The following is a 27,875-nucleotide window of genomic DNA, read 5'->3' as shown; positions in this document are numbered from 1 at the left end:
ATTTTCCATTTTTTGAGAGAGGATCAAAGTCAAAATCAGATATGAATCTATTGCACATAGCAATGCATGCACAATATACTATAAACTAAAGATTGGTGTCCCACCAAAATTTAGTTGCTGAAATCCTCACCCCTAATGTAATGATATTTGGTGGTGGGGTCTTTGAGAGATAATGAGGTCATGAGGGCTGGGCCTGTGTGAATGAAATTAGTGCCCTTATTGAAGAGGCCTCAGAGATCTCCCTGACCTCTTCTACAGTGTAAGGACATAGCAAGAAGACAGCCATTTATAAACTAGGAAATGGGTTCTCTGGCCAGACACCAAATCTGCTGTTGCTTTGATTTATGACTTTCTGGTCTCCATAACTATGAGAAATACATTTCTGCTGTTTATAAGCCACCCAGTCTGTGGTAGTTTGTTATAGTAGCCTGGACAGACTAAGACACAATAGGTGCTCAATTAACGTTAAATGAATAAAATTGTTACTCAAAGTAAAGTTTCAAGGCCTTTCTCTCGACCTATTTTCCTCCCAACTTCCTTTTTTAATATGAAAGAGTCTAAAGGCAGAAAGGGGGAGAATAGAGTCACTAACAAACTGCTCTTCAGTCTGCTACCACAACATAAATTTTTTTACTTCCAGAGGAATTTTTGGATACCGAAGCACTCTGCATTCATTGTCTTGCTTTATCTTCACTGTCCTGTGAGAGTAGGGCTTCCGTGCTCTTGTTTACATTCAACAGATACGACAGCTGAAGCCCATTTGGTTATACTCAGGCTCTACCTGTATCCCTAAGGCAATATAACTACTTCGCAGTGAAAAACAGTACTAGGATCCAGGTCTTTTGATTCCAAATGAAACATGCAACTTGCTGCTCTGACTTAGAAAACTTGGTAAATACCATATGAAAACACTCTTTTTTTTTTTTGAGACGGAGTTTCATTCTCGTTACCCAGGCTGGAGTGCAATGGTGCGATCTCGGCTCACCGCAACCTCCGCCTCCTGGGTTCAGGCAATTCTCCTGCCTCAGCCTCCTGAGTAGCTGGGATTACAGGCACGCACCACCATGCCCAGCTAATGTTTTGTATTTTTAGTAGAGACGGGGTTTCACCATGTTGACCAGGTTGGTCTCGATCTCTCGACCTTGTGATCCACCCGCCTCGGCCTCCCAAAGTGCTGGGATTACAGGCTTGAGCCACCGCGCCCGGCCATGAAAACACTCTTTATACCTCCTTTGGTTCATTGAGGTTGGTAGACTCAGTAGAAAATGAACTTAGAAAAAGTCTATGAAAATGATGACATTCATAAGATGTCAAAGAAGAGAGTAGAGGGCTAAAGGCCTCCATGTGTAACCTGCCTGGTTACAGCAATTAGGAAAAGTCATAATGAAGCTTCTAGAATCGAACAGTAATAGGGGACAAGGTCAACAGGGGAAGCTGAGATGCTAGAGGTACACACAAAAATCAAAGTCAACTCTTCTTGCTCACAGCAGCATAGCAAACAGGTAAAGATAATTGTGGAAGATTGACTGCTTTGTGAAGTTCAGAAAGTTCAGGGCTAGAAGAAAAGTGAGTGTAAGAAACATTGTATCAGACTTCAGAAAGACTGACAACAAAAATAGTCCACTCTCTCAGATACAGCTCTCATCCTCCTGCTTCTTGATGGGAACCAATATCCAGCAGAGAGCAGCTTGAGGTCTTTTAAATGATGATGACTGCTAGCAACTGGCTGAGTAATGAACATGGCTAAGGGAGACAGCTGAAGCTCCTGGCAGAACATGTTCTCAAACACCCTGCTTTCGAGGAAGAGGGAGGGATGCAGAATCAAAGACTCAGAAGAAAACATCAGAGTTGGGATAATCCACAGCCTATTAAGAGTTAGAATCATGGGGCTGGGCGCGGTGGCTCAAGCCTGTAATCCCAGCACTTTGGGAGGCCGAGGCGGGTGGATCACGAGGTCAAGAGATCGAGACCATCCTGGTCAACATGGTGAAACCCCGTTTCTACTAAAAATACAAAAATATTAGCTGGGCATGGTGGCGGGTGCCTGTAATCCCAGCTACTCAGGAGGTTGAGGCAGGAGAATTGCCTGAACCCAGGAGGCGGAGGCTGCAGTGAGCCAAGATCGCGCCATTGCACTCCAGCCTGGGTAACGAGTGAAACTCTGTCTCAAAAAAAAAAAAGAAAAAAAAAAAAGAGTTAGAATCATACATATGGATGATGATGTCATACCTTACTTAGCCTGTTTCACAACTGAGAGATCAAACTTGGAGTCATCTCACGATCATATTATAAATCCCCCTTTTTAATAACCCCAGTGCTTCATCCATTCACTACTCATTTCTCTCCACTCATTCCTCTGTCCCCAGGAGTTCCAATCCAGTTATCACACTCTATTGCAAGCTTCTAACCACCAGATTTGGAGTACAGTGACTTGTTGCTATTGATGTTTTTCTTTACTCCCGTTTCAGTGGTGCATATATTGTCTATATTTTCTTTACTAATGGAAGGTGGTTATGAAGTTGAGATATCATTTGACAGCTCATGACTGGTAATGTTTTATTTTTGTTTTTTTGTTTTTTGTTTTTTGTTTTTTTCATTTCCAGCTCTGAAGTCATTAAGGAAATATTAATGGGCCCTGTGGGAGGTTTTCCTTTATTTAACAGCTAAATGTGTACAACGATATAAGGCATTTTAAAAACATACCCAGAGAAGGAGAATTAAAATGAATAAGGGTGAATTGGGGTCTCAGGACAAGGAGTGAGAAAATCATGAAGCATCTTTTGTAAGCCTGAGACAGGATAAGAATGAAGGTTATAAAATCATGAAGGATATGGAAAATCTTAATATGAATTTGTTCACCAAAATCTTCTAAGAAATTGGAAGAATTAATTCTAGGATCACTAAAAAAAGGCACGATTGCAGCAGGCAGTAAACATGAGATTTATAACAAGAAATAGTAGAGCTGAAACTGTTTCTCTGCAAGGAAATAGATACATTCATTGGCAAAGTCTTCCTTCAACATTATTAGGGGAACTGAATGGTATTTGAGCTAAATCACTAATTTCAGATGCTGACATAACTGAAGACTACGATGACCTTCAAAACACGTTTCTTGGGGGTCATTCTGAGAAACAAAAGTCTGGGTTGATAAATTGTGTTTCTGAACTTAACAGTTTATTATTGGTGTTATCAATGATGTTACTATTTTATAAAAATGTCTCATAGGCTCATTCTAAGAGATTCCAAAAAAAATGAGGCCTTTTTTTTCAATAAAGGCCCTCAGATGTTATAATTATTTAACTGTTTCATGGATACCTTTTCATGGTTAATAACTTTTCCCCCTCTATACTTGTAGAACACTTGTTTTCAAGGTAGTGTTGGGTCAGGGTTTCTTAAACTCGTAACTTTGTAGACATTGGTCATTGACTTCTGTCATTTAATTTTACTGTGAAGATTCTGAAGTCAACCTTTATTTTTCACTCTCATGACTTGCTTTTTTCTTTACTAAATATCTGAAAATTTTTCCTTTAGCCTTAGAGTTCAATAGCTTATTGTTTTAATAATTCTCTCACAATTATTAATTTCTCCTGGAACATTTTGGGTCCTTTCAGTATGTAATTTTCTTTGTTTCAAGGAGAATCTTTTCTACTACAACTTTGAATACATTTTCTGTCCCATTAATTGAATTTTCTATTTCTGGAACAGTAATATGCCTTATGTTGGGCCTTTTTTGTTGTTGTTGTTCTGTTCTTTGCATCTGTTATCTTTTTGTCTTATTGTTCTGGGCTGTTTATCTTTTTTCACTCTGTGTTTACTGTGATTAAATCTTCCTTATATATTTGTAATTGTTTTCAGCTGTATCTATTATACTCCTTGTTCCATGATGGGTTGTTTTGGTCCTCGGCTTGTTTGCTTATCTTTGCACTCTCAATTTTCATCTCATTCAATTAAAAAAAAATCTTTTTTTGGTGGTCAGATTTTACTGATTTCATTTTCTATGGAAACCTTTAGAAAGACGACTACATGAAGTGCTTTGGAGTATTTTCTTCCAGGTTAGTATTTTTTTTTTTTTAAACAATCTTTGGCATTTCTGTCTTCTGTCTTGCTTTCTCATTCTCTCATTTGGCTGTGGTATATTCTCTTAATGGCACACCCTTTCTCTCCATCTTCCATGCAACTCTACCCAGAGTTTCCATTTGTTCTAATAACGTGAACTGATTCTTCCTGACTCTTTTCTTACTCTATCAGTGACCCCTTTCTCTACCTTTTTCTGAGCTGCTTTGAGGTGTGGACATTGAGTTCTATTCATTAAAAACATAGCCTGGAGCAGTGGGAGAGATTTTGGAGAGTTTTGCTTGGGTAATATGTGGCCTTAAAAGGACCTAGAACTTCTCTTTATTCTGAGACTTTGTTTTAACAAGACATTTGACAAACAAACTTGGCATTTAACAATAAATCAGGACTCCTTGCCCTTGGCTGGAGCTGTTTTCTATTCTTGTGGAGGGGAGACAGGGCAGGGATATCATCTTGCTTTAGTTATGCCTTCCAAGTCAGTGTGGAACTTACTTACATCATCCTGGGTGTTTCACATTGCCATTTCTACTCACCTGTCTTTTCTCATAGCCATTTCTATTCCTACCAGTAGAAGAATAAAAATAAAATAATATCTGAAGACTTCATTTCTCATTCATAGTTCTGAAGGGAGAAGTGAATCTTCCTCTGTTCTCAGTGTACCCGCTCCCACACCCTAAAAACATGTTTTTGGGGTTTTCTTCATGCTTCGTTAAATCCCTATTATTATTGGGGATGGTTAGATTTGGGTGGTTCTGACTACTTTGACTTTCTTCTTCTTGGTTCTCTCAGCTTGGGGATCTCCAGGTGGAGTGTGTGATGTGCTAGGAATTCCTCCCATTCCTTAGAGTTGCTGTGGTGATAGGCGCATGTGTTGGGAGCTTTTCTATGCCTTCCCCCAAATTGCTGACTGTGCTCACTTGGGGGGTGTTAGTGATAATACTCGGTTTGCTAATTTATTTTTTTCACTCAGCACTTATTCTGCTAAGCTGCACCAGAATGATCTTCTCCATTCTTTGGCTTAGTTGCCATTTTCCTAAGTTTATATTATAATGTTGGCTGTAGGTAGCTCTTTTAACTTTTTAATAAGGTGTTGTTACTGTTGTTATTATGATTATGTCGTGGGAAGAGGGAAACCTATGACCTGCCCTTTTACCTGCCAGAACACTCCTCTTGCTACAAATCATTGTTTTTATTAATTTTAGAGGTGCTTCTAGATGGGTATTTGTAGCAACAGTGACAGTTTAATGATATGTTACAAAAAATTAGATAGAGGGAAGGTAAGGTTGTTTAACATTAGTGTTCCTGATATAGTCCTCTGGGGTCTGCCCAGATGCTAGGAAATGTTCTAACAGAAAATTCCCGCAGGAAAAGCTTTTCTGACTTTGGGGAATATGAAACATTAAAAATGGCTTAAAATCAAAAGTGTATAGAGGCAAAACCATAAGCTTTTTTCCCTCCAAATAGGCTCAGCCTCAACTTCACACACGTGTTATTTTGGCCAAGTTCTTAAACCTCTTTAGGATTCAGATTCCTTATCTGTAAAAGTGAATAGTATCCCTTATTGTACTGACTTATTAGGAGGATTAAATGAGATGGCACGTGCATTCAAAGCATCCAGTCTAGTATCCAATAATACTTGGGTGCTAGGAAATGGTAGTTCCTGTCTTTGTTTCTCCCCAACTGTCTACCCTACCCCATTGTCCTTTGCGATTTGCAGATATGGCCACCTAATCTGAGCTAATAGGGTAGAGACTACTTTGCTTAATGAGGAAATGAGTCTGGGAACCTGATATACATCTTACCTTTCATGGATGCTTTTCCCACTTTATAACATGATCTCCTTTAACATAGAGATTATGACGTGAGATCAAAAATGGTTGGCAGGTGGTAGGTGGTAGAGTATTTGCTTTCTGATACATCCCTATATAAAAGGTTATGTTTTCCATTAAAATGGAATTTGTGTGAAATCCAGAAAGTCATAAAAAGTAATTATATACTAAACTAATTGTTCTCTCAGCAAGGGCTCTTGAGAAGGCCCAGTAAGAGTGAATACTTATTAATAAAATGTAGGTACATAAGGCTGAGACACTTCATTTTAGGTAATTGCAGTGGGCATAATTCCCTCTGTTTGCCCCCAGCCATGCATGAGGAAAAGAAAGTGTCACACAGAAAACAAGACTGACAAGCAGTTGGGGAAGACAGGGTGTGTCTGAATTAGATCCTAATATTCCACTTGAATGTTGGCTTGAGAAGTGCCCCCCGGTGTGTTATGGCCATGGTTATTTCCACTGAGCGAGAGAGATAGCTTGAAAAGCTCAAAGAGGGATGGATGATTTGTCATGGCATGCAGCTTGTGGCTGCAGAGACAATTAGAGACAAGTTACAGCAGAAACGTGACTGCCACTCCCTTTGTGGGATTATGAAATTGAACTAAATGTGTAGAAAATGCTCTCATTCTGTGTAGCCACTTTTGCTTTTTTTGCAGAAATGATCTGGAAATCTTGGGAAGAACCCACTGTTCACAAGTAATAACAAGCCACTGCAAATTGACACTTTCATTAATACAATGTGTAATGAGAGGTGGTCTCTATCTAATTATACTTCTGATTAGCCAGTAGATCACCAAATAACTCCATTTGCTTTCAAAACTTGATTCTGTACAAATTATATCTTTCCTACGAAATAAATTAGGTGATGAAGGGACATACCTCAAAGTAATAAGAGCCATCTATGACAAACTCACAGCCAACATTATAATGAATGGGCAAAAGCCGGAAGCATCCCCCTTGAAAGCCAGCACAAGACAAGGAAGCCCTCCCTCACCACTCCTATTCAATATGGTTGGAAGTCCCAGCCAGAGCCACCCAAGAAAGAAATGAAAGGCATCCAAATAGAAAGAGAGGAAGTCAAACTGTCTCTGTCTGCAGACAATATAATTCTATGTCTAGAAAACCCTTTGTTTCCTAAAATAAAAATAAAATAGTATCTGAAGATTTCATTCCTCATTCATAGTACTGAAGAGAGAAGCGAGTCTTCCTCTGTTCTAAATGTATCCCCTACTATACCCTAAAAGCACATTTGGGTTGGTTGGTTTGTTTTTGTCATGCTCTGTTAAATTCCTGTTATTGTTGGGGATGGTTAGATCTGGGTTGTTCTGAAAAGTCAGCTTTAGCCCAAAAGAACCTTCAGCTAATAAACGACTTCAAGTTTCAGGATACAAAATCAATGTACAAAAATCAATAGCATTCAAATACACAAACAACAGCCAAGCCAAGAGGCAAATCAGAAAGGCAATTCCATTCACAATTGCCACAAAAATGATGAAATACCTAGGAATACAGCTAACCAGGGAGGTGAAAGATCTCTATGAGAATTACAAAACATTGCTCAAATAAATCGGAGAAGATACTAATAAATGGAAAAACATGCCATGCTCATGAACAGGAATAATCAATATCATTAAAATGGCCATACTGACCAAAGCAATTTACAGATTCAGTGCTATTCCTATCAAACTACCAAAGACATTCTTCATAAAACCAGAAAAAAAACTATTTTCAAATTTATGTGGAACAAAAAAGAGGCTGAATAGCCAAGGCAATCCTAAGAAAAAAGAACAAAGCTGGAGGCATTATGTTACCCACTTCAAACTATATTACAGGGCTACAGTAACCAAAACAACATGATACTGGTACAAAAACAGGTACATAGACAAATGGAGCAGAATAAAGAGGCCTGAAATAAGGCCACACACTTAAACCATCTGATCTTCAACAATGCTGACAAGAACAAGCAACAGGGAAAGGACTCCCTGTTGAATAAATGGTGCTGGGATAACTGGCTAGCCATATGCAGAAGGCTGAAGGTGGACCCCTTTCTTACACCAAATAGGAAAATCAACTCAAGATGGATTAAAGACTTAAAACCCAAAACTATAAAAACCCTGGAAGGCAATACCATCTTGGACATAGGAACGAGCAAAGATTTTATGACGAAGACACCAAAAACAATTGCAAAAAAAAAAATCAAAAACTGACAAGTTGGATATAATTTAACTTAAGAGCTTCTGCATAGCAAAATAAGCTATCAGCAGAGTAAGTAGACAACCTACAGAATGGGAGAAAATATTTGCAAGCTGTGCATCTGACAAAGGTCTAATATCCAGTATCTATAAGCAACTCAATATAAGAGAGAAACAAACAACCCCATTAAAAAGTGGGCAAAGGACATGAACAGACACTTTTCAAAATAAGACATATACACAGCCAACAAGTATATATATAAAAAGCTCAATATCACTAATTATTACAGAAATGCTTATCAAAACCACAATGAGATACCATCTCACACCAGTCAGAATAGCTGCTATTAAAAAGCAAAAAAATAACAGATGATGCTGAGGTTGTGGAAAAAAGGGAACACTTATATACTGTTGGTGGGAGTGTAAATTAGTTCAACCATTGTGGAAAGCAGTATGGCAATTTCTCAGAGAGCTAAAAGCAGAACGACCATTTGACCCAGCAATCCCATTACTGGGCATATGCTTCAAGGAATATTAATCATTCTATCATAAAGACACATACTTGCAAATGTTCATTCCAGCATTGTTCACGATAGCAAAGACATGGAATCAACCCAAATGGCCATCAATGACAGTTTGGATAAAGAAAATGTGATACATATACACCAGGGAATGCTATCCAGCCATAAAAAGAACAAAATCATGTCTTTTATGGGAACGTGAATGGAGCTGGAGGTTATTATGCCTAGCAAAATAACACAAGAGAAGAAAGCCAAATATCTCATATTCTGACTTATAAGTGGGAGCTAAATGATGAGAACTCATGAACACAAAGAAGGAAACAATGACACTTCAGGATGGAGACATCCTGAACAATGACTGCTTCAGGATGGAGAGTGAGAGGAGGGAGAGAAGAAGAAAAGATAAGTATTTGTTACTGGGCTTAATACCTGGCTGATGAAATTATCTGTACAACAACCCCCCATGGCCTGAATTCACCTATTTAACAAACTGGAACAGGGTTCACATGCACTCCGAACCTAAAAGTTAATTTTTAAAAAAGAAAACGTTGCCAGAAAAGATTGTAAAGCCAAAAAAAAAAAAAAAAAAGTGACCTAATTATGTGTTTCATTGCTTCCATAATTATATTACTCTGTACATAATAACATTTGCATTGAGGATTTTGTTCTTAATTCCTTCTGAAGAAACGTTCTCAGCATTGATTGTTAAAAGTGACAAGTTTTAAAGGAAACCCTACTGGGCTCAAACACACCCTTAGAAATATGTTGTCCTTCTTAAGTTGTGGGCTTTGTGTCCTCCCACAACTCGTATGTTGAAGTGCTAACCCCCAGTCAGAATGTGACTATATTTAGAGATAGGTAATTGAGTTAAAATGAGGTCTTTATGCTGGGCTGTAATCCAATATGTTTGCTGTTCTTTCTTCTAAGAAGAGGAAAGTTGGGCACAGACACACGCATACAGAGTGAAGATGATGTGAAGACACAGGGAGAAGATGGCCATCTCCAAGCCAGGGAAAGAGTTCTGAAACAGATACTTCCTCCACAGTTTTCAGAGGGAACCATCTCTGCTGACACCCTGATCTCAGACTTACGGCGTCGCACTCTGTTACAGCATCCCTGGGAAGCTAATACTTGCACTTTGCAGTTTTTTCTCTAATACTAACATCTCTGATTCTGTCTTCTTTTCTCCTTCTTTCATCTCTTCTGTCTCTCTAGCACCCATTCTAAACTTTGTCCCTTTCTTCCTATGGCTAAATGTGAATATCAATGGGAGTGAGATTGAAAGGTGGGAGGGAATTGTAATATATGAAGTTTCTGGTTAGTTGTAATTGAGGTGAGAGATAATTTCAGTTTTTATAAAATGTGTTGCTTTAACTATCAACTTCCTGCAATGACCACTTGATAATATTTATACTACTTTTTATCAGGAAAGTAGGCAGCTTTCTATGGATCTTATTTTTTGTTAATAATAGCAGAGAACATCAGAACAATGAGGGTTTAAAGGATAATATTTGTAGTTACACTTTAAAACTCAAAACTTTAAGACCTTTACATTTTTAAATTAAAAACTAATCATCAGACACCAATATGATGGAAGACTAAATCATACTGTTGAAGAAGTGGGAGAGTAAAATTTCATCAGTTAAGTGAGTATGAAATTTAAAGACTTTAAAATGTGTCTTTAAAACATTCTCTTTCAGTTCATAAATGTAAAAAAATATATAATGCTCAATTTGGGTTCCCCTGAAAGTTCACCCTAAGACAAGGATTTTTGTTAAGTGATTTATTTGGAAGTTGATCCCAGGAAGCAGAAGTGGGGGACAGGGCAGGAGACCCCAGGGAAGGTCAGAAATCCAATAGAGATTTTTAAATGAGTGGGTGATCACTATGGGCACATAGGGCTCAGTCTCAATGAGGAGCCTTGGAGAGACCACCTAGAACACATCTTAGAGTTGTCCCATGAAAGGGCAAAGAAGTTGGTATATTTATACACCAATTTCCATTCCCGCTAGGTTGAGAGTCACTCTTGGTGGCATTGACTTGCTCATGTTTTGGCCTGCTCCATGCTGGTGTTCAGAGAATGATGCTGACACACATGTAGGCAGTTATCTCTGTATAACAACCATCCACAGGTGGTTTCAAATTTGGGCAGAAGCAGCTCGGTGAGGGGTGGGAAGGAAGGATACCAACAACATTTGCTACAGTTAGGTAAAATCCACAGTAAAATCATGCTGTACATTTGAACTGTCTAGGTATTTTTGAATTCACACTAAGTGATCCCCAGGTCGCATGGATTTTGGCCTTATGATTATCTGAAATCACCCAGTTTTTCTATCCTCACTGTCGCCACATGGGTTTCGGCTCCCATCATCTTTCATCCGGATCATCATCCATCCCTGCCTCCAGTCTTGCTCATCATCAACCAGTTCTCCACCCAGCTGCTAGAGGGGGCTTTCTGAAGTGGAAATGAAGTTACACCAGTCCCCTTTTAAAAATCTCTAATGACTCCTTGAATTCTACTCTTCCATGAACTGCCTCCCTCCTGTCTCTTCCCTCTCATGATTCCCACCGGACTTATGCCACTGTGTCAACCAATCTCTCTTTCCATCTCCAGACTCCCCTCAACCCTCCCTATGCCTCTCTCTTCCATCTCTCTCTCAGCCATCTCTACTTCTGGATTTTTATGCACACAATCCTTCCTTTACCTTTTCCTTCTCCCTCACCCCCATTTTTCTGACTGCCTCTTACTGACTCTTCATGTCTGAGCATAAATATGATCTCTACAGGAAGTTTTTCCTTATCCCTAGGCCCTGTTAACTCCCCCAGACTTAAGCTGCCATAGCATCCTACGAATTCTCCTATCATAATTTGACCACATGTTAGTAGAGCTATCTGTTTCATGTCTGCCACCCATGAAGATATCAGTCTATCTATTTTCAGCTTTATATCTTCAGTGACTAACAGAGTACTTGACACATAGCAGGTGCTCAGTGTATATTTGTGGAGTGAATGAACAATGTTCAACATTTATTTTTGATTCAATGCTTCTATAATTCCCCAAAGGAGGCATTCAGGAAGAATAAGTGAACCTTAAATAAATAAACTTGCTACTTGTGACAATTTTAATTGGAGGCTGTGAATTGCAGCGTCTGTGCACTACTGTACCTTGTTTTTTTATGGATGAAAGAGTACTTAGCAAATACAAATGGGGCTTGATGTCTAGTTGATTTGATATCTGTAAGAAGCAAAGGTATTATGATGTATTGAATCACTTCCTACAAATCTGTAGCCTGAACTACCCTCTTACATGACCTGGCCACTATCTTTTATTATCCTACTTGTGGTGACTTTAATTGTAAACCTGGCTAATATTGGTAGTCTGGGGGTCGAATAGTAAAATCTCTGAGATGATAAAGCCAGAAAGGATGTTTCTGTGGTCAGTTTAGAAAGAATCATGTTTCTGCCTAAGGCAGATAACTTTTTTCAATTCAGGACTAATCTGAGAGCTACCCCCTTTCTGTTCAGAAAGAGCAGAATGTTAAATGTTCTTTCACTGATGCAAAATGGGTGAAATAAAGAGACTTCTAGTTAGCGAAATACAGGAATAGAAAACTAGGTCAAAGAGAGAGAAGCCATTCCCAAGGCAATGAGCAACAGCATTTGGATTTAGTAGAACATGTTTGAATAAATGCTCTTAAAAATAGTAAAGACTCTGCATTAAGAAATGCAACTTTGAGTGATCATTAATCAAGACAATAAAAATTTTCTGCCAGTCGTGGTATAGCATCCTTGCTATGAGGACTGTTACGTCACAGAATGAGGCTGAGAAGAAGCTCATTAGAGCCCATATAATGTAAGAAGATAGCATATTCAGGCCAGACTACACTGAAGAAAATTGGCTTGACCATGCCTACTTCCATGCCTGGGACTTTTGCTTAGGATTTTTGCAGTTTCTGAGAAGAAGGCTGTCTTAGACCATTTTCCTCTGCTAAAATTACAGAAGACCACAAACTGAGTTATTTTTAAAGAACAGAGATTTCCTTGGCTGACAGTTCTGGAGGCTGGAAAGTCCAAGATCCAGAGCCTGCATTTGGTGAGGGCTTTTTTGTTGCATTATAACACGGTGGAAGGGCAAAGAAGTATGTGAGACAGAGAGAGGAATGGGGTCAAAGTGGGTTAGCTATTCCAGGAGAGGGTTCCTGATACAAGAAACTCAGTCCTGGGATAACTAATCCACTTCCATAAAAATTAATACATTTATGAAGGCTCCATCCACCTTCATGACCTAATCACCTCTTAGAGGCCCCATCTCCCAAAACTGTTAAATTGGCAATTAAATTTCAACATGGATTTTGGAGAGAACATATAAATCACAGCAGAGGCAGCAGAACTCGAACACGATAGTAGCAATATATATTTTTTATACTGCAGTTAGTCATATAGTGAAACATATACAGATCTCATCTTCTAGTGGGCATTCAGATATACTCTAATAAATATTCTGTTATCTTTATAAAATCCCAGCATTTAAAAAATACATATACACAAAAACCAAGTGTTATCAAGATGTCAAATCCTCAAATAGGCAAAGCTATATACGTAATTCCTCCTCCCTACTCTTCTAGAATCCCAAATCAACTTCTGTTTGCATCTGAAATGATGGGTAGAAGAAGAGTTATGCCATCTGGAACTTACATTCTTATTGGGCAGAGGTAGTATCTTGCCTCTGTCTCATACCATCTCAGCATGTCTGGGTATACAACATATGCCCTGTTCATCACTATGAATTTAGTCATGAAAAGTTATGTAGTGACAAATGCAGAGTCATTATTAGCTGTAGCCAGCACCCATATCTCTCTTCTTAATGATATTACAAGTTGTATTCAGTCAGCCATATTTCCCTGCACAACCCAAATATTTGAGGAGTGGGAAGCTTCAGCCTTCTCTGTATACCAGAGAAGACAGAACCAGAGTTACTAGATAAGACCACTTTTGATAATTATCTTGCCTCCGGAGTCTTCTAGCTACGTGAGCCAACCAATCCTTGATTGTTTAAGCTAGTCTGTGTTCTTTGTTCCTTATAACCAAAAATATTCCAACTTGCTTTCTTGTATACTAGTACTAAAATTATGAAAATTCATTTTGGGGTTAAAGCATGCAAGAAGAGTAACAACATATTATTTATTAGTTCAATATATATTTATTGAAAGTCTACTGTCTACAAAGCTCCATTCTAGCCTTGGATATAGAATGGCAAATGTAATAGGTAGTAAGTTAAGGAATACAGATAATTAAGCCAACAAATACAATACAAGGCAGTAAATGCTATAGTAGCGTAAGTATAGACTACTTATAGGGATATAACAAGAGCAGATTATCATTTAAGAGATTGAAGGGAAGCTTTCAGCAGAAGGAAAATTTCTTCAAATACTTTTTAAAAAAGGCCCAAAAGTGAGTGTGTGTGTGTGTGTGTGTGTGTGTGTATGCATGTGCACGCATGTGTGTATGGACACGCACATAAAGGGCATTCCCAGAGAGGAAACAGCATGTGGGAAGGCTTGGAAACCGAGGTTGAAATACCTGAAACAAATTTTAGAGCTGGGTAGGGTGACTCACACCTGTAGTCTCAGCACCTATGGAGACTGAGGCAGGACTGCTTGAGCCCAGGAGCTCAAGTCTGCAGGGAGTCATGATGGCACCACTGTTCTCCAGCTTGGTGACATAGGGAAACAGTGACTCTAATTAAAATAAGAAGAAGAGAAGGAATGAATAAACAAATAAATAAGTAAATAAGTAAAGAAATTTGTCTGGCTAGAGCACAGATATTGGAGAACTAGAAAGGGTCACAGTATGAGACGAAGCAGGAGAAGTTGAAAGGACTGGATCATGCAGGACCTTGCAGGCCAGGCTAAGGAGTTCAGATGACCCTAGAAACAACAGGAAAGTACCGAAGGGTATTAGACACACACACACACACACACACAAGGCATGATCTAATTCACTTTGTTGCTGATCCAAAGAAAGGCAATTTGCAAGTAACAAACTAGGGACAGACAAATTCAAGACCAGAAAATAAGTTGTCAAAAATGCAGAAGTCAAGGGGCAATAAGGCTATCAGGGATTAACTAAGCTGTTATTAAACAGGTTTTGACAGACAGAGAAAGTCAGAGAATAAGCAAAAGGAGACAAAAGGGAAAAGAATTGAAGAGAGACTCCAAACAAACAATGGAAGATAAGGACAGAGCGTCACAGGGACAAGGAAAAGGAGGGCTGAGTGGTTGTCTCAAGTGACCTTGCTTTTAAGAGAGAAGCAAATCAGTTTGTCAAAAACATTCCAGTTGTCATCATGAACCAATTACAGGTTTACACCAAGATGAATGCATTTGATTTAGACTATGGTAGTGAAGTTAAAAAAACCTAGCTCATTCTCTCCATTGAGTAAATTGTTCTTTACAAACATACAGATGCACACACATTACACACTATCCAGAAGACAGCTGGGGAAGTGATTTTAGTTTTATCATCTGTAAATAGCTATGACACTTGGTTGTGTTATTTTTTCTTCTTGTTTCCATTCTACTGGCAGAGGTTGAAGTGGAAGAGGAAACCTTAGATTTACTTAGTCCTTGGATTGAATCTTGTGTTTCCCCACTTACTAGCTGTGCAGGCTTGGATTAATTATTTAATCTCTTTATGCCTTAATTTTATCCTATCTTAAAAAGAAATAAGACTATCATCTTGTATCAATTAGCTATTGTTGTATAACACACCAGCTCCCAAACTCAGTGGTTTAAAATAACAAATGCTTATAAGTTCATAGTTCTGCTGTGGCTCAGCTGTTTTGGGCATGGCTCACTCACGTATTTATGGCCAATTGAGGGTTGACTGGGGGCTGGTGTGCTGATCTTGCCTGGGCTGTCTCACAGGTTTGGGCTTCAGCCACAATGGCTCATTTATAGCCCATCTCATTCATACTCCAAGAAGAGAGCCTGGCCCTGTTCTCATGGTGGCTGCATGGAAGTATGCTAGACCTCCTACAGATTTAGGCTCAGGACTGGCAGAGCCTCACTTCTGCCGCATTCTATAAACAAAAACAATTCATAAGTCTAGCGCAGATTCAAGTGGGTGTAAAAATAGACTATTCTACTTGACGGGAAGAGCCACAAAGTCATATTAGAAGAGGCATGGATATGTGGGGTGGGAGAATAATAATAATGATTTTTGAAGCCTTCCGCACTGTTTCCCTGCATTCTTGGGAGAGTTTGATGAGGACATCTTGAAGATTCCTAGAACAGTGTCTCACTCACAGATGTCTAACACCTGTTAATTTCTCCCTCTCTGTACATACTAACGGCAGGACCAGAAACACTGTAGTTCATCCACTGCACATCACGGTAGGAAGAGGTGATAGAAACAGAACGGATTAATACATGCTTCAGCGTTACTTACACCTTTTCAATAGGCAAGTGTTTTCTAAAAAGATTTTCAAAAGAGCAAAATTACAGGCCTTAGTTTTAGAAAATGTAGGCAATGTGGTTTCTCTCTTGCTCTTCTTTCTCTTTCTCCCAAGAATACCCTCAGAATGATAGGGCTTCACCTTCTCTTCTCTAGAGGAACAATGTGTTATTTTGGTCTGCTTCTGATCACTGGTGATTCACTTTAAAGGCAGAGCTGCTGGAAAAAAACAGAAAGAGTTGCAATCAGAAAAATGATTATGTAAAAATGGCTTCTTCTGACTCTGTCCTTGATTCCTGGCAATTTTTTTTGAGTCACTTCTTAATTCTCTTACCTGTAGCGAATGTGCTAGGCTGAGAAGGGTAGGCAGAGTCCTTTTTCTCTGGCAGTTCTCATCAATATTCTCTCTGAGTTCTGCCAGGAGTTAACTGGTGAGTGTATTCCTGTGTAATTTGCCAAGGAGACATTTGACTCACATAGGCCAAGCAGATACAGTAGGGTTTTTACTTCAGAAGTAAGCAAAAATCATGGATTAAATTACCATCCTGATAATTTTACAGAATGTACCAAAAAACCTGCAAATTATGAAAAGCCTTTGACTCAACTATTTTAATTTTACCATAAGGTAACAAACAGAAAAGTGATTTTTAAGAACAAAGTCTGAATTTGTGATCATTTTATATTTATGAGAAAGTTGGGAATAGAGTACAGAATGTACCCATATACTTTTCATCCATTTTTCTATAATGTGAACAGAATACATTGCATTGCAACATTTGTCATAACTAAGAAGCCGACACTGGTATATTATTGTTAAGCAAACTTCAGACTTTATTTGAATTTTACCAGTTTTCCCATGAATGTCTTTCTACGGTTCTGGGATCCAATCTAGGGGATCCCATTGCTTTTATTTTTCATGTCTTCTTGGTATCCTCTTGTCTCCAACAGTTTCTCAGTCTTTCCTTGTTTTTAGTGATATTACAGTTTTAAGGAGTACTAGTGAGGTATTTTATAGAATGCCCCTCCATTTGGGTTTGTTTCTCATTATTTCTTCCCTGCCCTCCAAATAGCCTCATAATGACAGGACTTCACCTTCTCTTTTCTGGAGAAATAGTGTGTTACTTTGGTCCGCTTCGATCACTGGTAAAGCACTTAAAGGCAATTCTGCTGGACACCCCAGAAGGGTAACCCACAGGAGCCCCCTGGTTGGGAATTTACTTCCATCTGTAGGCTAGAGACAAGGTCAGCTCTCACTGACAAAGGAAGTCCTCTGGACCATGCACCCAGGCTACCAAGAGCAGAGGGTTGTTTCTAGAGAAGTGAGTCCATATTGATTTAAAGGAAGAGATGTAAAACAAGAATAGGATTTGCCTCAGCACTTCCTTCCTCCCTTCCTTCCTCCCTCCCTCCCTTCTTTCCTCCCTTCCTTCCTTCCTTCCTTCCTTCCTTCTTAGGGTCTGTCACCCAGGTTGAAGTGCAATGGCGTGATCTTGGCTCACTGCAACCTCTGTCTCCTGGGTTCAAGCGATTCTCCAACCTCAGCCTCCCGAGTAGCTAGGATTACAGGCATGTGCCATCATGCCCAGCTAATTTTGGTATTTTTTATAGAGATGGGGTTTTGCCGTGTTGCCCAGGCTGGTCTGGAACTCCTGACATCAAGTGATTGGCTTCCCAGAGTGCTGGGATTACAGGTGTGAGCCACTGTGCCTGGCTTCACTTCTGTTTTCTTGATGATTCTTTAGGTTTGGCCAAGTTAGACTAGGGTCTAATCAGGAGTGCATAATATAAACCATGCTCATGGAAGCATTGTGTACAACAGTAAAACATTAGAAACAAATGCTCAACAATAGGGGATTAAGTTTGGCATATATCTGGTTACATTCACATATTGAGATATTTTCTAGCTGTTATAAATTATGATGTAGATTAATATAGATGTAAAAAGGCTGCTTGCCTAAGAATATGTAGTAAGATTTCATTTAATAATTTAAAAATATCTATATGTAAATGTGGTTTAAAAACTCAGCATACCGTCTTACCTCAACCCTGCGAAGAAGACATTTTCATCCTGGTGCCTGCCCGGGAGTGTCCCGTGGCCTGGTCCACGCCTGTTACAGCAGCGTACTTTGTCTCCATAGGAGCCAAGGCCCGTTGCTCCACAGAGATTGACCCTGTGACCTAGGAAGAAGTTCTCCTTCCTGGGACGAACTGCACACATCTGAAAAATCCTGCCCATCAGAAGGAGTTCACAAAGATAATGGGACGGATGACGTCTCCTAAATTTATTGCAAGGAATAAACAAGATAACATATAACCAAATAATACATATGAAATTATTTAGCTCAAGGTAACTATAGAATGCTGAAGGTAACTATAGATGCTGGGTAAGCCTGAGGAATCATCAAGAAAACAGAAGTGATGGGGAGAGTGGGTCCTGTGAGGGAGGATAGAATCTGCTGAGGTAAATTCTATCCTTGCTTTACATCTTTCCTTTAAATCAATGTAGACTCACTTCTCCAGAAATAAATCTTTTGCTGTTGGTAGCCTGGGTGTGCAATCCAGAGATTTTTCCTTTCCGCTGATGTCAAATGGGAGCTGACCTTGTCTCTAGCCTACAGATGGAAGTAAATCCCCAAACAGGGGGCTACTGTGGGTTATTCCTCTGGCATTAATTTCTATGCAGTGGTTTGCACTGGACAATAATCTCCTGAAGAACAAGGACAATATTTTATCAATGCCATTATCTTGGGTGGTGTTTAATGAAATCAACAGCACACATCTCCTGTGATATCAAAGCCTCCCTTCATCCTTTCCATCCTCCATTCCTCTTTCCCCCCGTCAAGGAGTTTGGAGTGCTCAAACTGCCTCATCCTCTCTTATCCAGACTATTAAAATTGATCGTTGAGAACTTTTCTCACCTCTGGGCCTTTGTAAACGCTCTTGGCTGTGCCTGGAATGCTCTTCCCTCTGGTCTTTGCGTGCTGGCTCATTCTCATCTGTTAGTTCTCTACTCAAATGCTGTCTCCTTACAGAAGCCTGTTGACTGTGCTATCTAAAGAGGCATTTCCCAGTGACCTCTTCTTTCATTAGCCTTTTTATTTCCCTCACAGAACTTATTCTAATCTACAGATGTTATTTCTTTTACTATCTTTCTCTCTCATTCCCCCCTCTCCATGACTCCCAACATATTTGTGTCTCTTTCTTTGCTCATTTTTTGTCTTCATGACTTGAGTGATAACTCTGTGAGGCAGAGACCTTATCTAGCTGGTCCATCATTGTATCCCTAATGTCAGCTCAATATCTATTGAATGAATCCAGTGGAGGTAACTTACTCATTTCTCTGACTCTACTTTCCCTCTTCAACCCTTCCCAAGTTTAACATTAATCACAGTTGCTACTCAGAATTCTTTAATGTATTCCCATGACCTATGGCTGATGTGCCCAAATGTTTAGATTTCACAAAGCAAATCTCAAAACACATTTCTTGGGTTGCTCGTGGCTCATGGTACTTTTCTTCTACCAAGTAAGAATATTTTTAAAAATGGCAAAGCCACATGAGAATTACTGACAAGAATGCAGTGACTAATATTAACATGAAAATATGAAGAAATAGATACTCTCAAACAATTAATTTAGCTATACAAAATGCTTCCTATTTCACCATGGATTAAGGAAAAATCTGAATTCCCACTCAGTATTTTGGAATAAGTAATTCATGGAATGAAATAAAGTCTCAAGTCAATCTTACAAGGTCCTTTGTATTTATGCCCCTGTCTGCTTGTTTGCCTCAGTTCCTGCTCCTTTTCCTTCTGTCTTTATGCCCCAGATACAGTGAATTATTTAATTGCTTGAGGTTCTTTAATTATGCCATCTCTGTTCTTGACTTGGAGGCTTTGTCTATGTTGCTTCCTTGGGTGGAGAGCCTTTTTCTCTAACCGGCCTGATTAATCTCCACAGGTCTTAGTTTCAGCGTCGCCTGCTTTCTCAGGTCTGCCCTGACTCTTCTGGTCACATGTAAGTTTTCTCCCTCTTTATTTCCTCATGGCTTACCTCATATTCACAATAGCCGTGTTGGGTTGAAGTTGTTTATTTCTTGTCCCCTAATCATACATAAACTCAATGAAGAAAAAGACTGTGTCTTTTCACTGAGGTACTGCTGTGCAATGTGCTAGATGTTGGATATTGTTATGGTCTGAGTGTGTCCTCTAAAATTTAATTTAATCCCCAGTGCAATAGCATAAGATGTGGGGCCTCTAGCAGATGACTAGGTCATGAAGTCTCCTCCCCTGTAAGTAGAATTAGGGCCTTTGTGAAAGAGGTTTTACACCAAGTTTGGCCCTTTTTGCCCTTCCTTCTTTTCTGCCATGTGAGGACACTGTTCATCCCCTCCAGAGGATGCAGCAACAAGGGGTTATCTTGGAAGTGGAGAGACCAGGCCCTCATCAAATACCAAAACCGCTGATGCCTTGATCCGGGACCTCTCAGCCTCCAGAACTGTTAGAAATAAATTCCTATTGTTTATAAATTACCCAGGGGCCAGGTGCAGAGGCTCATGCCTCAATCCCAGCACTTTGGGAGGCTGAGACAGGCAGATCACCTGTGGTCAGAAGTTGGAGACCAGCCTGGCATGACAAAACCCTGTCCCTACTAAAAGTACAAAAATTATCCGGACGTGGTCGCATGTGCCTGTAATCCTAGTTACTCAGGAGGCTGAGGCAGGAGAATTGCTTGAACCCAGCAGGCGGAGGTTGCAGTGAGCTGAGATCATGCTACTGCACTCCAGCCTGGCAAGACTCCATCTCCAAAAAAAAAAAAAAAAAAAAAAAAAATTACCTAGCCTGTGGCATTTTGTTAAAGTAACACAAATGAAATAAGAGAGACAACAATTAGGAAAAAGCATGAGAATTGTAGGTTGTTTAGGTTTCTCTCTCCCACCCTAGGTGACTGAAGCAGTAGATGGGGACTGGGAGTGCATTCTGCCCCTAGTGAAGTTCAAGGCGAAGAAAAGCAAATGAAATTGAGGGTGTCTTATGCTTTAAGCCTTCTGGAGAAATGTCCTTAGTGAAGTTCAAGGGGAAGAGGAGCAAATGGAATTGAGGGTATCTTATGCTTTAAGCCTTCTGGGGAAAGACTCTATTGTTTTTCTTGATGATAGATTGATACTCTTGAGATAGCCAGGGCAGGGTGTAGACCTAGGACAAAGGGTGTTATAGGAATCTGCACTGCACTAACTGAGCACAAGGAGAGCTTGGAACTCAGTTGACTAGTGAAAGAGACCAGATAGAAACTCGGGCTTAATCTCAAAACTGCTATTAAGAGTTATACTTCTGTGTAGAACACTTTCTTTTCATATACATCTCATATACTTTTAATATACTGAGGACATTAGAAATAGGTAGCTGGAAAGGATTGAGCATTTTTAGGACAGGATATGGTGGTTCGAAAATACCTAAAAACCATTTGATATTTCTCTCACCAAGGGGTGGGTCTATATTTCCTTCCCTTGAGTCTAGGCTGATCTTAGTGACAGGTTGATTTAGAACTAATTTAATCTTCTTTTGGAAAGATTATTTATAAAATGTATTTTTTGATTTCTTAATCAATAACTCAGAATACACTTAACTTCCTCTTAACAATTCAGGTTACCATAAACATCACTGACTTGCCCTGTGTGACAAGGCTCTGTGTTTTCGGCATAGTCATTTTTGATTTTTGCAGAATGTGATTTTAAGATCTGCAATGATACTCGTTTTCTCTCATTTTCTATTTGAATTTTATAGATTTTCTTTACATGGCTTCTTTATTATCTTAGAATTATCTCATGAATAAAAGTCTGAATAATTTTTTTAGGTACTTGTTTTCTCTATGAGTTTCAACAAAGGAAATAATTTAATTTCAGTTGGAATTCAAAGCTTTTTCTCCAACCTTCACATTTTGTGTCCTCCAAGTTGTTTTCTGCTTCTATTTCAGACACCAGTAAAGATGTCATCTGGCCAATTTGTGTGAAAATAGAGAATAATTCTCATCCAAACCGCCTGTCTCTGGAAATAAGAAAAGCTCTGAGGGTCTCCAGAGTTACCAGAGGAACGCTGAATTTTATGGTGATTGAGAGTATTTGAAGCTTATGAAGTAGAAAAGATCATCAGTCTTTTCATGATAGAAGAGTAAAGCCTGTAACAACAACAACAAAAAGTGATACAGGGGATGGGATGATGAGACCCTTGAAAAAAGGAAGGATGGGCCAGAAACTGGTAACTCTCACCCATGGAATTTCATTATGGAAGTCGTGGCAAGGGCCAAGCAGACCTGGATTTAAAACCCATCTCTTCAGCGATGTAGATTTTGACAAGATATTTGATTTTTCTGAGCCTCAGTTTGTTATCTGCAAAAAAGGGAGATATGAATGGTTACGTTACTGGATTTTCATGAGCATTAAATATGATAATGTCAGATTGTTCAGCCAAGTTTCTAGCTTATAGTACAGATTCAAATATTATCTTTTTTTTCCCCACCAACTTCTTTTCTGGGAAAATACAAAGCTACTCTTCAGCCAAATTATAAAATAGGGGTTATTTATTTTGGGAATCATTAATACCCATCTGCCCCTTTTTTGGTCCATTAAGCATATTGGAATGAATGATTAATACTCATCACTTTGTGGTGTATACATTGTTTTGTTTCTTTATAGCCAGAGTCGGGTCTTCAACTCTAACCAAAGTAAAGGAAACTGGAAAGACACATGCTTTTTCAGTCATTAATAGAAAGTTGTCCAGGTAAGTTTCTGATGGTACATCTGCTGGAAATAATATTTAGCTATTTATACTAAAAAGCTGAAAACAGTGGCTTGAATCAATTGAAGATTTTATTTTTCTCATAATCCAGCTGACAATAATGTGGTTGCCTTTATGATATCAAAGACCCAGGCTCCTTTTGTCTTTTTGCTTAACTTGCCTTGGCAAATGCTTGCCACTTCATGGTCACATGATGGCTGACTTACCGTAACCTTCAGGTAGAAAGAAAGGAAGAGGTAAAGAGATAAAGGTACATTCCAGCTGACTCAGGATCTCCTTCCCTTTGAAAATCTTGCAGAAACTGCCCTGTAGCTTCTGCTGACATCTCAATCGCTAGATGAGTGCTGTACAACAAAACTTTCTGCGATGATAGAAATGTTCTATATCTGAACTATCCAAGATGTTAGCTACTAGCCACTTATGACTGTTTAGCATTTACAGTGTCACTTGTGGAACCGACAAAATGAACTTTTAATTTTACTTAATTTTAATAAATTTAAATTTAAATAGATACATAGTGGCTACCATAACAAATAGTGCAGGGCTAGACCTTAATCACATCACTACCCCATCTGCGAGAAAAGCTGGAAAATGTAGGTTTGGAGCTGAGCACATTGCTACGTTCCACAAAATTATATTTTTCTTAGTAAGGAAAAACAAACAAAAATGGATATAGGCTGGGCAAATAGTAGCCCCTGCAACCAAGGGATAGCTGCTTGTTAATATTCCTTAAGCCCAGAGGAATGGAGTCCTAATGGGTTTATCATAGGCATGAGAAAATGGTGTGTCTGGGAAGATATTATGTAGCTGAAAAGCAGAATCTTGGAGCTGGAGTTCAATTCAAATACTTTCTTTTTACGATAAGTGAGTCTCAGACGGACGACTGAGAGACCTCATTAATAGAGCAATAGGAAAATCTGCTCTGAAATAATAGAGAGCTATTTGGTGGCCTTTATAACATCACTTATGATAAACTGTAAAATCTCAGAAAGAAAATGCCCTCTGCCTATGGTTTTTAAAATACAGGAATGAAAAGCTAGAGAGATTTTGATGCCACCTATTGGTAGACAAAAGTATAAAGTGCCCTTTCATTGCACAGGTTGTTAGTGTTAGAGGCACCACAGGTGGTATAGGGTTCCCATAAAACAGAAAATGACAGACAGTGGAACATTTAATTACTGCATCAGCTTGGAACATGTATGTTCATTTTCCCTTGCGTCTCAGCATCTTTGAAGAAGTGCTTTCTTAGAGTGTTCCTTTCTGCTTTCCAGCAATGCATCACACCTCAGGCATACACAGAAACGCCAGAGGAAGACATATCAGTCAATTCTCAAAAATCATTTGAAATAGAGAAAAGAACAAATTTTTAAGCTATAAATAGCCCTAGGGTGAGATTCAAGGTTCTTATATGATCCACAGCCTCAAAAATATGCCCTGTTATTTACAGCAGTTCCCTTGAGTAATTGAATATGTAACCATCTCACAGCTCAAAAGAAAAAGAAAACAGAAATTCAATTTCAAAAGAAAATGCACACCCTGACTCATTCAGGGAAGCATCCAAGGGTTTTGATGCAGGGCACTGACTCTCTGCCTGTTTTTCCCCTTCATCATCTGCTCTCATTCAAAAATGGTATCAACTGCACTGGTAAGAATCCACATTTCATCCCTTTTGTTCCCTGGCTCTATTCCAGAATTTCGCTTGTCACACTGATGGGTGAGATGCCTTTCATATTGGCATAAGACACTAAGCGGATGCCTCTCCTTATCTTATCAAACAGAGACCCGGCGAGTGACTCTACCCAGAGCTGATGCTCCTTTGCAACTTGGGATCACCAGTGTCACAGTGGCTCCTTGGCTTGTCTTTAGATAAATTTGACCATGGCTGTAGAACCCAGCAGCTCAGAATCCATTAAAAGGAGAGTTGGGAGGAGGTAAGTGATACAGACAAGGGGATTTTGATGTTACAATTGTTGAGGGGACTGTGGCTGGTGGGCAACTTGCTGTGGGGGCAGTGATTGAAAACATGGATTATTAGCTGGTTACACATCTTCATTTGTGCAGATGAGCTGTTGATTTCATGTAAGAGATGGCAGTAAATTCTGCTTTATGTGCCCTGTAAAAAGCCTCTTTGAATTTACCTTCAGTGTCATGCCTTGAGAAAAAATTCCAAGTTTCTGGCATAAAGCCGCACATGTTTTCTGCACACTGGCGTGCAGGCAACTATTTGTTTCTAATTAGGGAGCTGAAGCCTGCTGGCAAAGGAAACCCTATTTGTCACAAGTTGTGGAATTGTGTTTATTTTGTGTATCTATGGTTTTAATGTGTAGGGCCAAAGATAACCATGTTGTTTTTCTTTTCCCCTATGAGCTTTGACTCTATAACTTCTCTATGGTCCATGTGTTCAGCCATTCTTAGCTGCCCCTTTAGAGATTGCCTCAGTGAAAAACCATTGCACTCCCATGAACTAATTGTGTTCCCTGGTCTGGTCATTTCAACCACCCAAACTCTGGATTTATTTTTGTAGATAGTAAAACTTTCTTGGGCAGGCTGTTGTAAAAATTAAATGAGATGGTAAGTAGAGTACCTAACAGATTGCCTGGAAATAGTACATGCTCAGCACACCTTAATTCCTTTTCTCTCAATTATAATACAAGAAGTTTATGCTGAATGGTCCCTAAGATATTTACATTATTTTTAATTTTATAAATGTTTGTTCACTACCTACTAAGTGGTAGACACCTTCCTAGGCATTGGGGTTATAATCATGAACAAGACCAAAAATAGACACATTACTCACCATGGAAATTAAATTTTAGAGGATACAATTAACATGCAAGGAAATGCATAATGATCTTTCCTTCTTTTCCCTTTATCTTTGTTTGTTCAATCCAACTCAAACTTTGAGCTTATCTGTGAGGCTACCTGTTAAAAAAGCCAGGAAGTAATATTTTTGGACTTAACATTTTCATATTTAGTAATCATAATGCTGGTTTTACCTGCTTAGCATCTATCTCCCCTTTCCTGGTAGGATGACCCTGAATATCCCTTGGAGAATTGTCTCTGTGTTTCACTCTTAATGGGTGTAGATCAGGTGGGGCTCCATCCTGGCTCCAGGAGTGCTGTAGAAGACATCACATACTCCCAGACATTGTGGAAGGCCTGGCCCATTAGTGTAATTCCATATCCAAAGGTCACAATGATTGACTTATGCATAACGAAGTGACCCAAGTTTTTGCAATCAAAGCAAATCCAAGGATTTATGTAGTAGTTTCAGTGTATAGAGAAGCTCCCTGAGGTCCTTTCCAGAGTCCATGTTTAGTGTTATCCTATTTCAGAAAGGCTTTAGAGGTGACTGAAGAAAGAAAAATATTATTTGTATTCTTTCTGAAGGTTGTCTCTCTGCTTATCAAAGATCTTTCTGACTACTTCTACAGAGCGAGAGGGAGTCCTGCTCCTTACCCTATTGTTTCTCCTTTTCTAGACTTTGAAATTGAGAATTCTATGGTTAGTGAAACGATTTTGGTTGATATTCCCTCCAACCTGAAGAGAGGCTTTGTTAGTACCTTAATAGGCTGAGAGGGAGACCTTCCATCTCCTCTCCATGTTAGATGTAATGCACTCTATGCCATCCCAATGTCAGAAAGAGATGGTCATTCACTTTACTTCATTAATTCCAAAGTCCAGTTTGTGAGTCTGTCAAGACCAATGTGCAGAGAGTATTTAGTTTTCTTGTTTGTCTGTGGTAGCAGACATAATCAGAAACAATGCCCTGTATTTGAATAAGTTCATTTGTCTGCATTTAAATAAGTTTGAAACAGGAAGGCCACGCTTTCTCTCTAAAGTGCTTTATAACATGTGAAAGTGGTTACCCCTTACATAAGACAGCATATCTGTATCTACCTTTAAGCATGGATACTCCCTATCTTATTTGTGAGGTAGATGCATTCAGAAACGCGTTATGAGACGAAGAAAATACTCGTCGTCCATCAATTTACTCATGCATTTACTTGCTAAAAATAATTACCAGGCTCCTACCATACGCCTGACGCTTTTGTAGACATGGCGGATACAGAGGTGAGCAACACCTCCACCATTTCTGGTGAGAGTTAAGCACCCATCTAAGAAGTTTTCTTTAATACGTGCAAAAAAAGTGTCACTCCCATTCCCCTCGCACCCCCGCCGCGATGCTACAGCTCCACCCTGGAGTAGAGATGGAGATGAAACACTGGGCGATCTCCATCAAGTGTCCCCAGGAGCCCAGTGGGGCGACGAGGCTGAGCAGGAAGCCCGGACGGTGGGCGCGGCAGGACCACGGAGAGCGCCGCCGCCAAGGCCTGGGCGGGGCCCGGGGCGCGGGCGCCCGGGGCAGTGCGCGTGTCCGCCGGCAACCCCCAGGGGGCGCTGGCGCGGAGGTTTCCGAGCGAGTCTCTCGCCGGGTGCCCGGGTGCATGGGTTTCGTCAGAAGGTGGAAGTCTGTGAGAAGCTGCCGTCTCCCCGCCCGCCGCTCCCCCGCCTCTCCTCCTGCCGCCCTCCCTCTTTCCTCAGCACCCTCCTCTTTACCCTCTGAGTTACCTGAGAGCCGACCTGCCAGCTCCAGCGTTTTCACCCTCTTCCTCCACCCCCATCACCGAGAATGGAGTCCGGGTTTCCGGAGGCACCAAACTCTGCCCTCAGCACCTTTCCCGGCCGCCGTCGCTAAACCGGCCTCGGAGGACGCGAGGGGAAGGAGGCGCGGCGCCCCGCACACCGCCGCGTAACTACAGCGCAGCCGCCCCCGCTCCGAAGCCGGATCTCGCGTCCCGGGGGCGGGACAGAGCCGGTCCCGGGCTGCGCGCTCTCCCCGCTCCTCCGGGCCGGCACCCCCAGGTAAGTCCACGCCGGCTCTGCGCTCCCGCGTTCCCGCGCTCCCGCGCTCCCGGGGCGCCGTGACTGCGAAGTCCGCTGGGGCCGCTGCGCAGCACGGCCAACTTTTGCGAGGCGCCGGTCCTCGCCCGCGTTCGCTGGCGCGTCGTT

The 27,875-nt window shown here is 40.2% G+C and overlaps 1 protein-coding gene and 1 long non-coding RNA gene across 4 annotated transcripts in view; one reads left to right on the top strand and one right to left on the bottom strand.

Annotated features, from left to right (window-relative positions):
• Positions 1 to 13,778: 13,778 nt before the first annotated feature.
• LOC141585574 (uncharacterized) lies at positions 13,779 to 27,507 on the bottom strand. Of its 2 annotated transcripts, none has more exons than XR_012519107.1 (4): positions 27,435 to 27,507; positions 25,660 to 25,784; positions 22,334 to 22,453; positions 13,779 to 16,290 (listed from the first exon to the last, which is right to left on the bottom strand). It is a non-coding gene; the product is annotated as an uncharacterized LOC141585574 (long non-coding RNA). The 2 variants fall into 2 exon arrangements; XR_012519108.1 differs by having other exon boundaries at positions 13,779 to 16,287.
• CPNE4 (copine 4) overlaps positions 24,590 to 27,875 on the top strand; it is a 488,529-nt gene continuing 485,243 nt past the window's right edge. Inside the window, exon 1 of one of the 2 annotated variants that reach the window (XM_074405452.1) lies at positions 24,590 to 24,793. In XM_074405452.1, coding sequence (XP_074261553.1) covers positions 24,741 to 24,793 — 53 coding nt within the window. In that variant the 5' untranslated portion in view covers positions 24,590 to 24,740. Of the gene's footprint in view, positions 24,794 to 27,299; positions 27,729 to 27,875 lie in introns of those variants that run through there. The other variant, XM_074405453.1, reaches the window with a different exon arrangement.

This window comes from Saimiri boliviensis, chromosome 9 (assembly GCF_048565385.1).
Source record: "Saimiri boliviensis isolate mSaiBol1 chromosome 9, mSaiBol1.pri, whole genome shotgun sequence".
Taxonomy (NCBI): Eukaryota; Metazoa; Chordata; class Mammalia; order Primates; family Cebidae; genus Saimiri; species Saimiri boliviensis.
The sequence above is the reverse complement of the archived record's forward strand: the minus strand, read 5'-3'. Positions and strand labels throughout refer to the sequence as shown.